The sequence below is a fragment of the Podarcis bocagei genome (genome assembly GCF_964188305.1).
Source record: "Podarcis bocagei genome assembly, chromosome: 13".
NCBI classification, from domain to species: Eukaryota; Metazoa; Chordata; class Lepidosauria; order Squamata; family Lacertidae; genus Podarcis; species Podarcis bocagei.
In genome coordinates, this window is record NC_138138.1 from 35911715 (window position 1) to 35925572 (window position 13858).

General features: G+C 46.2%; 2 protein-coding genes across 2 annotated transcripts; one reads left to right on the forward strand and one right to left on the reverse strand.

The window, feature by feature from the left end:
- The first annotated feature begins 2250 nt into the window (after positions 1 to 2250).
- On the forward strand, positions 2251 to 4657 carry NUPR1 (nuclear protein 1, transcriptional regulator). The gene is made up of 3 exons (XM_081168381.1): positions 2251 to 2484; positions 3527 to 3678; positions 3990 to 4657. Exons 1-2 carry the CDS (start codon positions 2382 to 2384, stop codon positions 3667 to 3669), a joined length of 246 nt encoding a protein of 81 aa, XP_081024507.1. The 5' UTR covers positions 2251 to 2381; the 3' UTR covers positions 3670 to 3678; positions 3990 to 4657.
- A 127-nt stretch (positions 4658 to 4784) lies between these two features.
- On the reverse strand, positions 4785 to 12890 carry LOC308572395 (uncharacterized protein). The gene is made up of 12 exons (XM_081168380.1): positions 12685 to 12890; positions 12454 to 12565; positions 11388 to 11481; positions 11062 to 11116; positions 10601 to 10741; positions 9206 to 9366; positions 8966 to 9064; positions 8607 to 8752; positions 7991 to 8165; positions 6964 to 7076; positions 6791 to 6875; positions 4785 to 6629 (listed from the first exon to the last, which is right to left on the reverse strand). Exons 1-12 carry the CDS (start codon positions 12806 to 12808, stop codon positions 6573 to 6575), a joined length of 1362 nt encoding a protein of 453 aa, XP_081024506.1. The 5' UTR covers positions 12809 to 12890; the 3' UTR covers positions 4785 to 6572.
- Positions 12891 to 13858: the final 968 nt, after the last annotated feature.

Below are 13858 nucleotides of genomic sequence, written 5' to 3' on the forward strand. Positions count from 1 at the left end.
GCAATGAAGTCCACCTTGGTCCAGTCACGCACCCTCAGCCTAAACTACCTCAAAGGGTTGCTGTGAGGATAAAATGCAGGGGAGCTGGAGGAGAGGTGTGTGCCAGCTTGAGCTCCTTTGAGGAACAGTGGGATAAAAAGCCGATAAATTGGATTGCATTTCTTGGTTCTATATGAATAATTTCTCAGAGCATGTGTAGATTAGCATCTTAACAGATACTAGAGAAATATTATAAGTCCTTTAATCACACAGGGACTCCCAATCCCTGGCCGTTGCATATAAAACAGAGGAGAGGATTCCTTCCAACAGAGGACTGCCCTCTGCAACAGATGGCCAGTCTATGGCATCCATGCTCAGCACACAGGGATCCCCTGTCTATCTGTTCAGCAGATGTGGGGAATCTCAGCTTGCAGGTGGACGCCAGAAGCTACAAGAGAGACAAGAAAGCATGGAGCCAGAAATGCAAGAAGACGTATCTCAGCCTAGCATAAGGGACTGGAATATATTTGAAAGCTACCTTAGACCACTTCCGGTGGCAATTGCTATCCAACACAATCACAGAGTTGGAGGGGGCATGAGGACTTCTGGCCCACCCCACCCCTTGCTCCACGCAGGAAATCCTAAGCCAGTGTGGTGTAGTGGTTAAGAGTGGTAGACTCGTAATCTGGTGGACCGGGTTCAGGTCTCTGCTCCTCCACATGCAGCTGCTGGGTGACCTTGGGCTAGTCACACTTCTCTGAAGCCTCTCAGCCTCACTCACCTCACAGAGGGTTTGTTGTGGGGGAGGAAGGGAAAGGAGATTGTTAGCCAATTTTAGACTCCTTAGGGTAGTGATAAAGTGGGATATCAAATCCAAATTATTCTTCTTCTAAGCTAGAGCACCCACAAAAGATGTCCACCTATCCATCCTCTGCCTGAAGATCTCCACCAAGAGAGAGCTCTTGGCAGGTGGCTCCATTTTCAAATTGTGCTTACTGTCAATGAGTGTCTCCTAATATTCTACCAAAATTTACCCTCCTGTAGCTTCAGCCCATTAAAGAACAATCCTGTGCTCCGTGGCATCACAAACCTAGTTTCTCAGGTGCAGTGATGGAGGTAAACACTGCTTACTTGGTGCCAGTGGCGTAGCGTGGGGGGTGCAGGCGGGGGGGACGGCCGCACAGGGCGGAACATCGGGGGGGTGCGCGCTCGCACTCACAGCTCTCTGCCCCTACTAAAATCCACAGGTTAGGGGGCGCAAATTATTTGCCTTGCCCCGGGTGCTGACAACCCACGCTACGCCACTGCTTGGTGCTGCAAGGTATTATACAAACCACTCACTGCACTGTGTGGGACAATTTTTACAATATATAAGCCAGTATAACACAGTGTAGAATCATCATTCCATAGGCAAGATTGCAGTGAAATAACATAAACACTAGAACTCTGTATGCCCAGAAGGGTAATTTAAAGATGTTACTAGTCCACATTAAAACAAATCTTGTGGCACTTTAAAAACAGATTATTTTGGCATAAGCTTTTGTGAAGCATACTTCATCAGATCTGTGGCATATTCATTCATAGACAGATATGATGCAATGGAGTTGAAAGTTTATGCCGTTTATCTACTAGTCTTGATGGTGCTGCAAAAAAAAAAAAAAAATAAAATCCCCTTGCAACGGACTAACATATCTGGAAGTAATAGTTCTAGTTACTAGTCCACTAATCTAACAAGTAGTTCACACCGTAATTTTGAGTACGTGATCAATAAAAAGTAAGCAGTAGATTCTACACCTGAACTAAGGAATGTGGTTATAATGTTGATTATTTCAGCTTTCTGTCAAAGACAGTCATGGTCAATAGACATTAATGATCGACACATAGACCCTCTCAAATATACACAAAGTGGATCAGGTCGTCTTGCGAGCAGAATGATGCCCAGCCCTCAGCACTCCCGGGTAACCACCTTGCAGAGAAATTTACATTTCACATAAGCCTCTGGGCAACATTCATTGTGCTAATCAAATTACTCAGGAGATGTTTGGATCGCATGTTCTTGACGGGAAGTTTTGGTTATAGGATCAGGTGAGGGGTGGGAGTGGGAAGTCCTTGAGTATACGGAAAAGGAGAGTGTATTGTCACGTGAAGGAGATTAGCAGCATCAGATATTTTACCAGTTGCATCAGATTCTGAGATCTGTTGCCTGTAGCTTTAAGGGGTGGAAGAGGATGATGCAATTGTGGGTGTTGTTGGGGGTGTATATATATACACGTTGTCTCCCAAACACATTGAGAGAGAAAAACAGGCTCACAGAGAAGACAGATAGCACTTTGAACTCCTGATTGTTGTCATTCCTTCCTTCCTTTTTCTCCACTAGCTGTCAACGAAAGATCGGTCCCAGCATGTCGACTTCTTTCGTCCAAGTCGAGAAGCTACACCCAACGCCTTTCGAGGTGGAATACTTTGACCAGTATGATTTCTACAGCCTGACGGACAGATACAGCAGTAAGTGCACTGCAGAAATGGGGGAGAACCCAAGGGCGGGAAAATCCCATATTGTGAAGGAATTCTTAGGGTTGCAGTAGAAACTATGCTCTGGGTCGTTTGAAAAACACTGGCATAGATAAAGAAGAAACATATAGAAGGATGGCAGGGAACTAGGCGCAGTGTAAAACCGTAATGTTGAACAGCAAGCTGTGAGTGATCCCGTGCAAAAGATTGCACCTCTGTTTGCTGCATTAAATTCTAACACCACTGATTCCCTTCTCACAAATCCCCCACCCTAAAATTTGAATTCCAGCTTCACCCACATAAAGCCAAGTTTTTGTGCATCTTTAACCACTCCAGCTGTGTGCTACCATAAAGTTGGTTAAAACAGGTTACTGGTCTCTAATAGCATTATACTGTAGTCATTTTGTGGCTTGCCTACAGCGAGGAAAAAGGATGCCAAAGGGTTAACAACTCAGTACTAAGCGAAGGCATCCCTGGATGTTGTGCGTCAGTCATGTGGTGCCTTTTTCCTTATAAACAAACAGCCCCAAGTTACCATTGGAATGCTCTTCACAAACAGAGCCATGCATAAATGTGAATCACTCTGGTAGTGCCTGATTCACAAGATGACTAGCAAAAGTCTACTGTCGCTGCATGAATCACCTGTAGCTGTTCAAGTCTTTTCCTCCATGGGTGGAAAAGCAGCTAGAAGGTATGATTTCGAGTAGCAAAAAATGACCCCAGGGGAAAAGGTTAAAGGGCTTAAGTCACAGCTCCCTAGGCTGTTTTTCTTCATCATCCAGGAAAACTGCATATGCAAAGGACAAGCCACAGCAGCTCACTTCTCTGGAAGAAACCTGCTTCTTAGGCTAGGGGTGTGTGGTGAAATTAGCATTAGCTAAAAGCTGCAGAATCCCTACCCCTAGTAACACTAGAGAAGCAGATGCACGCTAGTACATGGCCACCCCTCACCCTCAAAATAATTAGCCGTTTGGGGAAATTATAGTCCAACTGCCTGTGATGCAGAATACTATTAACTTGTGTTTGGTTCCACCAGGTGGCTCCTCCCGCAAAGGTCGTTCCAAGAAAGAGGCGGAGGATCATACAAACCGCCCAAATCCTGGGGGCCATGAGCGTAAGATAGTATTGAAGCTGCAACGCACGGAGCAAAAACGGAAAGGGACAGCATCCAAGAAATGAAAAACGCAGGTGAGAGGCCTCCTCTGTGCTGCTTAACAAAATGGCCGCCCTTCTGCCAATAAAAGGATACCACCCAAAACGGCTGCCACTTAGATGAACAAGATGTTCACAATACAAAAAAGGGGCTGCCCCTTTTTTTAAAGGCAAGAGACATAATCAAAAACAATGGGAGCGGTACAAATTTAGGGTAATGCATATTTAAAATCCCTTCACTTCACTACTGGGTGTGGATCAGGTGTCAAGCTAATACTCGCACATTGGCCGCAGGAAGTTGTGATGTGCACTGTTCACAAATCTTTCCCTCCCTTTCTCCCCCACAGCTCTGAGTCTGATCACAATACTCAGGTTCTGGACACAACGGCAACGTCGATACGGAGATAGATGAACGCCACGCAATGGTGGTTTCTTTTGAGGAGGAACAAGGTCTACTGCTTGCAGCAAGTGAGAGTGACGCTGAAGATGGTCAAGATGACCGCAGCCCAGCCCAAAAAACCAGCGAGGATGAGAATGAGGAAGAGACGGCTGCAGCAGCCATCCCTCTCACCTCATAAAGGCCAATGGAAGGACGCACATTTAAGCTCAGAATAGAAAATAAAACCTTCCAAGCCTTTTCATTTGGGTTTGGGTTTTTAAAATTGTATTGCAAACTGCCCTGAGGTAAATTTACAAAGGGTTATATACAGTTGATATACAAATGTATCAAATAAACAATATACAGATTTTAATATCTTGCCTGGGGGTGGAAACTCTTCACCTGTTTACTTGCTGATATGTAATTGCCTATGTAAAAGTCTTTGCCCTTTTCCCAATTTTGGGGTGGTAGCTGGTGATCTACAAGTAGTGAAACTGGGAAAATCGTGGATAGCATGAATTCATAGAAAAGCTGCATCCACAGAGAACCAGAAAGGGCAGAAGGGAAGGCAATATATTCAAATTGCACACCCTAAACCAATGTACTTTCTAGATTAAATAAAGATGCATGACTGTTTTCTTGTGACACTCATTTGAATGGAGCTGGGCCAGGAAACATGAGGAAAAAGCAGAAATTAAAACCAGGAGGGGAAGGGGCTACATGTGAGGACTAAAAGCTTCTGGATGAAAAAAAGAAGCCAAGGCAAATTCTACAGTGAGCTTTATTAAATGCGCCATCCTCCCCACACCCACCCTTAGTGGTAATGTTTGCTGGAGCACATTGCGGAAAGAGAAACTTGCTTTACTGAAGCCCTAGGCAAGGGGTTCATACCAGCAAAATTTAAAACAGCTTATAATGAGCATATTTTATGAATTTCAGGCTACACCCCTCCTCTTCCCCATCACCACCTTAGTATCAGTTCGTACCAACAAAAGACACAAAGCTTCAGAAAGTGGTGGGGAGGAACCAAAATGGTGAGCCGATTAGCAGTGACACAGCCATAAATTCTGGCTCCTCTCCTTTTCCTGAAGCAAAGCAATCGTGGAAGTTGGTAGCTGGCATACATACCATGGGCTATTTTCTGTTTCTAGGGAGGAAAGACAATTGAAATTGAACTCTTGCGCCCCTGTTCCATTGACTAGCACCACCACAATCCCATTTGGGGATAGGGCTTGAGAAGCTATAACCCCAATTGTAACATTTTTGTGCAGCTGCAATTTAGAAACTCACAATTAAGCCGTTTCTCTTGGATCATGGTTTACATCCAAGTCTCTTAAAGAAAGAGATTAGAGAAAAATAGCTCCCCCTACATTGAAAAGTTTCTGATCCTCACAACATGATTGGTTACTGCTACTTGCCTCAATATGTGGAGTATCTCAAAACAGATGGAAAGATCAGTCTCTTATGGACACACCATCTTTAGCCATTTCATGAGGCACAAATACAGAGACTACAACGGAGATGTCTGAGAATCAATGAATGCAGCTGAGGGACCCAAATGAGGGAAATTAGCTGAGACAGCCCTTTTTTCCAGGCAGGTGCCACTAGATGTGTGGGATGAGACTCCCAGTATGCTACAATGAGTGCTGGAGACAGTATAGCTTATATTAAAAATGCAGTTATGGTGAGAATTCACAGCGTTAAGTATCAGCATAGGTAGGACTGCAGAACGAATGAGAGGACAGTGGCTATCAGCAAAAATGTCCTGACTTCCCCTCAAGAGCTGGTATCAGTTGAAGGCACTTCGTAGTGTGAGACGGAGGATGACATGGGCATCTCCAAGTCCTAATGCAACATCCAGAGATGTTCAGAGGTCAGAGGTATGAGGTATTGCTTGCCAAAGGATAAGAAGAAGACACTGACCTTGACATTTAACAGAGACAAAAGTCATCCTAAGGGACAGTGGATGGGCCAAGGCTAGTTACAGGTGGAAGTGATGCAGAGATGATGCATTGCCAAAGGAGGGGAGTACCAATTAGGGTCATGAAGACAGGTGGTCCCCATCTTAATTAAAATGATGTTAGTAGCCAGTAAAAGAGCATTATCAGCTTATAGTGTTGCCAATTAAAAACTTGGTTATTTAGGAGTGACATAGTTCAATCAGGTGCAAAAAGCAGCTGGGCAATGCTGCTGTTGCTCCCTCATGAGGCCACAGAAAAGGCCAGAGGCACCATCCCATTAGAAGTTAAGTGTAGCAGCCTTAGCAGGACTTGTACAGTGCGGACGCAGGGCACCACTGGTGTGATTGATCCCAGTTCAGAAGAACACAGGGTGCCCACTCCTATCCAATCAAATACAAGGAGTTGACCTATGTAGAACAGATGCCAAGTCAATTAGAAGCCCATGAAGTGGCGTTTTTTAAAAAAATCCTGGCCCCTTAGGACGGTTCACAGTTGCTGTACAAATCTCTGTTCTCTGGAGTGACTCAGAGGGGAGAGATTTTAACATGGCAGGGGATTGGCAGTCTCTCTGAATCCATTAGGGAGGAGTTTCAGCTCAGGTCCTGCTCGCCGATGCTTTGGCGAAGGTATTCCTCATAGAGCTGTCTCTGCAGAAAAAACAGAATTACTTGTAACCTGATACACTGGCCAGCCCCTTCTCCTAGGAAGGATATCCCCAACCTACCATTACCCAGAATCCCACACAGGAGTCATGAACCCTGCCAAGCCCTGTGTCATAACTCCAAACCAAATTCCCAAAGCTGTCAACCTTTTTTTCTAGCACCACGTCCACTACGTAGTCTCGCCTGTCCTCCAGCTGCCGCTTCTGTTTCTTTGAGAGAGTGGGCTTTGTCCTAAACAAGAAAGGAGGAGGGATACGTTAGTGTGGTGCATGTCTCCTCTGCACAAGGCTCTCTTAGCGTTAAGCCGAGAGTTTCTTACCTGAAAGTGTAACTGGCCAAGAGCAGGAGGAGAATTGAGAGGCCAAGAAGACCAAAGAATACTGTTAAGGTTTGCTCTTCAGGGACAAGGCTCCACATGGAAGCAATTGGACGCTGAAAAATAAGATAGTGGGTGTAAGACACAAGAGTTTGTATTCACAGAGGAAATCATAAGAGCTCACATACTATTTGCTTTAAATATTTTTTTACTAAAAATCCAAACATTTTATGGCAAGGCAATCCAAATTTCCTACTGACAAAATTGAAATTCTGTGTCCTGCAAAAAATAAGCAATATAAGCATGCATGCTTTAATTATATTTATCATCAAGTGTTCTACTATCTAGGCGCTGCCCAAATTTATTTTGTTTACTTTTTAAAGAACCACGGTTGTTTCCCCCCAAAAAACACAGTTTTCTTATTTAAGAAAAAAGAAAGAAAATTGGGATTCGTACTGCACTGAATCCTGCAACCATGTTGCATGGGGGAAGAATTATAGACAGCACACAGCCATAGTTATTTGTATCAAAGTTAATTTATCTAGCATTTGTGACTACAGGGTATATCCAGTTAGTCATACTCGGAGGGTGCCCATTAAAAGTAATGTGTACTATTAACTTAGGTCCATTCTTTCCTTTTTTTCATTCTTTTCAGTGGGTCTAGTCTGGGTAAAGCCTGGATACAACCTTCTGACTTATTTCTTCCACCCTCTAGAGATGCACAAATGAGGAAAGAATGGCAATTTTCTAATTGCTCCTTTTAAAAGCTTGCTTTCAAACTCTTATACATGAAAGCTAAAATATGGCTTCTCCTCTCCCCTGCCCCTCCAAATGAAAGCAAAGATTCTGCTACACTATTACTTTTACACTTGCACAGAATTGTGGATAATACATGGCTCCAGACATAAAAAGTGTAATGGAGCTTAACTGAGGAGCATCCTGAGAAAGCACGGGGGGAAATAGCGATTATGAGGAAATGAGGAGCAATGGGAAACTGAATTGAGGGAAGGTAAGCAATAAAAGCACTCACCATGGACAGCTCTAACGCCTGGCTTTGCTCTTCTCCCAATACCAAAGTCCAGAGTTGGCGAGCAAAGGCTGTACCAAAGAGCAAGGTCACGAGGAGAAAGATGGGCAGGAGGCAGCCTGCTAGCCCAAGCAGCGCTCCCCGGAAATGAGCGCGGAAGTTGCTGTTTCTGGCCTCACTGGGCACATAGAGAGGAGAGAGAAAGAGCAACACACACACACTTGGGAACGAGGAAGACCACTACAATGTCCCAGGCACTCAAATCCTGCTACCCCTAATGCACTCATAGATGTCTATTTCCTGATTCCCTCTCCAATCTCTTTCACAATTTCTAGAGAAGATCTCTCCGGCCCCAAACACATGTTAATTAACTGCTCAATGTCCCTCCCACATGCATTTCACTTCAGGGCGGCCAGGTGGGCTCGCTAACCCGCCTTTTCATCCCATAAAAACTTCACACTCCATTCTTCCATCTGTGATTTGATGCGCTACCCTGCTCCCTGCTAACTGCTTCTCACAGCCAGCCCTTCACAGACTGACAAGCAGCTCCAGCTCTTATGGGGAATATGACAACGTTCAAGACATTCTTCTTTCGCTTCCCACGATGCCGCGCTCTTACTTGTCCTCTTCTAGCAAACGCTGTGTGCCCTCCTCGATGAGGTGGCAGTCCCGCTCCAAAGCGTTGAGTGTGTGCTGCACAGTTTGGCTGATTGTCTTCTCGATGGTTCGGCAGATCTCCTCAATCTGATTAACGCACCGGCTTGGCTGAGGGACAGTGTTAGGCTGGTTACACACACCACCATTCATAGCCCATCAACATCCTCCTAGCAAATCTCACTTTTCTCAAACACACCAAGGTGCAATTGTTTTGCATTTTTTCTTCCCTCTTCCCAAGGCTTCCCACCTTCTCATTAACTTTACCTCATGGAGGCTTACCCATCACCCCCACCTCTGAAATGGCAAAGGGTTGCCACTCACCTTATTGGAGTTGGGGATGTAGATTGTGGGCATATCAAACCCGCACTTATTGAGGCCTGGGCGCTTGCAGAGTTCCTGGACAATTTGCATCAGCACCCTCTGTCAGGAAAGAGAACAGGTCAGAATCAAGAAAAAAGGGAAAGACCTTGTGCTGCTCTAGGCTGCTTCCCTTACTTAAACAGACATTCTGTCTCCTGTTTCTTGATCATTATCCCCAAGACAACCTCACCCTGTGAGTACCTGTCTGTCACCTTCTGCACCCGCCTCATCAGCCTTGCTGAGGTAAAAATGCAGCTTGTCTCCATGGCCCTCATTGAGCTGCTCCACAATGTTGAGAGTGCGTTTGCAAAGGGCCTGTCCCATGGGGTCAAAAAAGACCAGGATGAGGTCGCAGAGCTGGCCTGGAAGCCAAGACAATGGCAGAAGAAGGGAGTTAATCTACAGTAAAAGATGCCTCGGGCTAAAATATTCTCCCTACTGCCACTGTGGCAATGCAGCATTTCTCTATGAATTCTTGCCACAAAGTTTTATCATCACTTGAAAAGATATTTTCACAAATTCTCCCAAAGACACTTATTACTAATTATGAAATAAAACAGCAAAAACCTAATTAGGAAAGAAAACAGCAAAAAAATCAAATTTCCCTCCAGATTCCAACCACCACCACATCTTTGTACCCCAGAGTTCCTTTCTTTATACCTCCATTCCAGTTCTCCCTACACAGGTCCATTTTCTTTTGAATACTAGCTTGATCCAGAATAGCAGTTATTCCCAATGCCATTTTCTAGATCAGGAATGGTGAAAATGTGGCCCTCCAGAGGTCACTGGAATCCAATTCCCTTCAACCCCAGCTGGCACAGCCAATGGTACAGTGGTGCCTCGCAAGACGAAAAGAGGAGTTTGGATTTGGATTTGATATCCCGCCTTTCATTCCCCTTCAGGAGTCTCAAAGCGGCTAACAATCTCCTTTCCCTTCCTCCCCCACAACAAACACTCTGTGAGGTGAGTGGGGCTGAGAGACTTCACAGAAGTGTGACTGGCCCAAGGTCACCCAGCAGCTGCATGTGGAGGAGCGGAGACACGAACCCGGTTACCCAGATTACGTGACTGCCGCTCTTAACCACTGTCTTTTTGTCTTGCGATGTTTTTCGTCTTGCGAAGCACGGTCCGTCGCAACTGCGCCTCTTCAAGCGGCTTTTAAAAAAAAACCCAAGACGTTTTCGTCTTGCGAAGCAAGCCCATAGGGAAATTCGTCTAGCGAAGCGACGCAAAAACGGAAAACCCTTTCGTCTAGCGAGTTTTTCGTCTTGCGAGGCATTCGTCTTGCGGGGCACCACTGTAAGGGATAATGGGAGCTGATGTTCAATGACACCTGGAGGCTTACAGGTTCCTCATCTTTGCTCTGGATTAAGAACAAAAAGAAAGCCTGCCGGATCAGGCCAAAGCCCCATCTAGTCCAACACTCAGTCCTCACAATGATCAATCAAGATCCCTGTAGGAAGCCTGCAAGCTGAACCCGAGCACAATGCCCAGCAATTGGTATTCAGAGGCATAATGCCTCCAAAAGAGGAATTCATTAGGAGAATCTACGGCAGGAGACAACGCCATTCCACTTATCCACACTGCTACACTCACCAAACCAGATAAGTGCCCCTTCCACATCAAAAGGGTATTTCATGTCTCCGTCCACCAAGCCTGGCGTGTCAAGGAAAGTGACCAGGGGGAACTGCTTCTGCTTAGAGGTACAGATCTCAGTGCTCAGGTACTCCGGCACACCTAAAAGAAAGGGGGGGGAGGCAAAATTAAGACTCTGAAGTAGGCTCTTACCACTGACGGATGCTAAGCACTGTGTCTGTTCTCTACCTCTCCTGAAAACAAACACCGTCCTCCAATCACCGTCCACCCACTGTGGTGGTGTAACTCAAGGTGGCGGAGTTCCACAACTCCACGTATCTCGATGACTTGATGGCATGATTGCAACAGCCACCCACAAATCCTGTAGATGCCAGTTGCCTGCCTTAAGGAACAACTGATTCAATTCATGTCACCGTTTAATGCAGAGGTCCACTCCTTGCTCTTAATTATTTGCAACTAACCTTTGAAACTCTGCAAGGCCTGGAAATGGGGGTACAGATGGAGTGTGGCATTACCCTGTAAGAGGGGGGGGGAAACAGAAGAGGTTAGAACACAGGATACTGTACTACAGTACAGATAGCATTGAAAAGATCAGACAAAATCTTGGCCATAGGTCCATCCTATATGTGAATTCATTATTTAAGTTCTTCAGTTATTCCAGATCACCTTATACACTCAACTGCTTATATAAGTGGAACTGATATTGTTACACATTTACAAGGAATCCATCTTTGTGAGTGTGGTACCACCTTTACTTAGGAACTCCTTGCCTATAGGAAATACTCACCGTGAGAGATTCTCGCTTCCTTCCACTAGTGATGAAGGTGAAACCCTGAGTCTCAATAGCTACACCGGTGCGTTGAATGTGCTCCTCAACATACCTGCAGGAAAACATTGAAGGGAACAAGATGCTTTTGAATGACGGAAATGTCATTTGACCCATTCCCACCACAAAACTACCCTGGGTATCTTGTAGCCCCCTCTTTGCATACTGAAACAAGCCAGGATGAATGCAAGCCCTCTGGTACTCAGAATATCCTGTCCAACCCATCAACTAGCAATAATTCATAGCAAACTGTATCTTGCATAAATACCAAGGAGTTCCATGAAATGATACCTGTATCTTTTGTTACTATGTATCAGTGTTAAGAAACCACCCTAACAGCCCTGCAGACACCCCAATGCCTCCTATTCAGCAGCAAAACCTTCCTCAAGTCATCAAACACTGGGGGGGGGGGTGAACTGGAAGTTTGGCAGAGACCTGAAATGCACCACCACCAAACCCCATAGGATTTCCTCAGAACGCCATGCACCCGGGGCCAGATTTAGTTTTGATGAGGCCCTTAGCTACTGAAGGTAATGGGGCCCTTTATATGTCCAGTTGTCCTTTGTCAACAACAAATTGTCGCTGTTTTTCGTGTTGAATATATGCTATATGGTAATTTATGGACCTAACAGGTATCTAAAGCCATTTGCCACTGTTGCTGTATGTAGGTTTTATTTTATTTTATATCTTATATTTTGGAAATGTACATCCAGTAGTTTTTTCCTTTAATTTTTTTGGGGAGCCCAAGAGAGTGGGGCCCTAAGCTATAGCTTGTTTAGCTTATACATAAATTCGGCACTGCCATGCACCCATGCCAACACACCCCTTGGCACGATACTCTGCTTCCAGCTCCCTTGGGTTTGCTGAAAATTAGTCTCTTAATGTCAGGGTTGTGGGTTCGAGTCCCAAGTTGGGCAAAAGATCTGTGCATTGCAGGGGTTGGTCTGGATGACCCTTGGGGTCCCTTCCAACCCTACCATTTCTATGAGTCCCTTTGCCCTCCTTTGTATATCCCTCTTCAGCTCACCAGTTGATGAAGCTGCTCTTGCCAGCGCTGTGGTTGCCCATCACCATTACAGTCACTTTGCGGCGTGGTGGGAGCAGAGTCAGGCCCAGGCGCCCCCCAATGGTCACCAGCCCTGGGAGGGGGAGGGGAAAGGTTAGCTCCTGCACACACACCCCCACGCAACCCTTCAGACGTCCCCATCCCCCGACCCAGGAAGACCCCCCATCTTCTTGCCCCATCCCCAACTCTCACCATGACCCGGATGCACATAAAGCGAGTGCGCCTCCCGCAGGACCCGCTCGGTCACGGATTCAGACACACTCGCGGCAGCCGGGTTCGCGGCCTCGCGGGGCTTCCCACCCTTGCCCCCAGGCATGGCTACCGGAGAGCGAGAAGCCAACGGAAACGGCAAGGAAGCCTGGGAAGCGGGGCGGAAGCGAGGAAACTACAGCTCCCGAAAGGCAGTGCGCGCGCGTGCGCGTGAGGGAGGGGGTTTGTCTTTCCCATAAGGCATCGCGCCCAGCAGGTAGTCAAGCCGCGTAGACGTTGCTGCTCTCTTAAGTAGACTCAGGTGTACGCCGCGGCACTACAGTTCCCATGGGGCAACTCGGCCTGAGGCGCCTATCAAACGAGGAGCGAAACCCAAAGGGGGTTCAGTCGTGATGGTTGTTTGCATAAACTTCTGGTTCCCGATTGCGGGTGTCAAGAACCTCGGTGTAAGAGGCAATAGCGGTGGAAATAGACGCGAACGTGGGAAGCTCAAACCAGGCAGGGACAGGTGTTCCCTTTCGCTTGCTTAAAATGATGTCCTCCATCCCCAAAACATATTTAGCGTAGTGGGGCTACTTTTTAAAGGATGAAGGAATAGCATAGATTCGCGTGGTGCAGCTCTCCCCGACATACAGATATAGGGAGCGCTACACCTGTTGAACCTGCATCTGTTATGCCCCCTTTCACACTCCAATCCTATGCAGATTTAAGCAAGGCTAAAAGTCCATTGATTTTCATTGGTTTACCTCCCCTCAACATTCCAGCCAACCTAGGAGTTCGAAAGCACGCAGTGAAAGTAGATAAATAGGTACTGCTCTGGCGGGAAGGTAAACGGCGTTTCCGTGCGCTGCTCTGGTTCGCCAGAAGCGGCTTAGTCATGCTGGCCACATGACCCGAAAGCAGTACGCTGGCTCCCTTGGCCAATAAAGCGAGATGAGCGCTGCAACCCCTAGAGTCATCCGCGACTGGACCTGATGGTCTGGGGTCCCTTTACCTTTACCTCCCCTCAACATAGGATTATGTAACTAAAACCCTCAACAATCTTTGCTGTAGAAGCATACTACTAGGTGTGCTGTTGAACTGTCATTTTATATATAGAGAGAGAGGCATTGTAGGGAAATCTTCAGGCGTTGGCAAGGCAGATTTTAACTTTTTA

What these genes read in the sequence shown, in the direction of transcription:
- LOC308572395 (XM_081168380.1), bottom strand. Translation starts at nt 12,808, where the DNA reads ATGCCTGGGGGCAAGGGTGGGAAGCCCCGCGAGGCCGCGAACCCGGCT. An exon ending in ACATCCCCAACTCCAATAAG is followed by an intron (nt 8,753 to 8,965) that starts GTGAGTGGCAAC and finishes ACTGTCCCTCAG; the next exon opens with CCAAGCCGGTGCGTTAATCA. An exon ending in AGGCGTTAGAGCTGTCCATG is followed by an intron (nt 7,077 to 7,990) that starts GTGAGTGCTTTT and finishes CTTATTTTTCAG; the next exon opens with CGTCCAATTGCTTCCATGTG.
- NUPR1 (XM_081168381.1), top strand. Translation starts at nt 2,382, where the DNA reads ATGTCGACTTCTTTCGTCCAAGTCGAGAAGCTACACCCAACGCCTTTC. An exon ending in CCTGACGGACAGATACAGCA is followed by an intron (nt 2,485 to 3,526) that starts GTAAGTGCACTG and finishes TGGTTCCACCAG; the next exon opens with GTGGCTCCTCCCGCAAAGGT.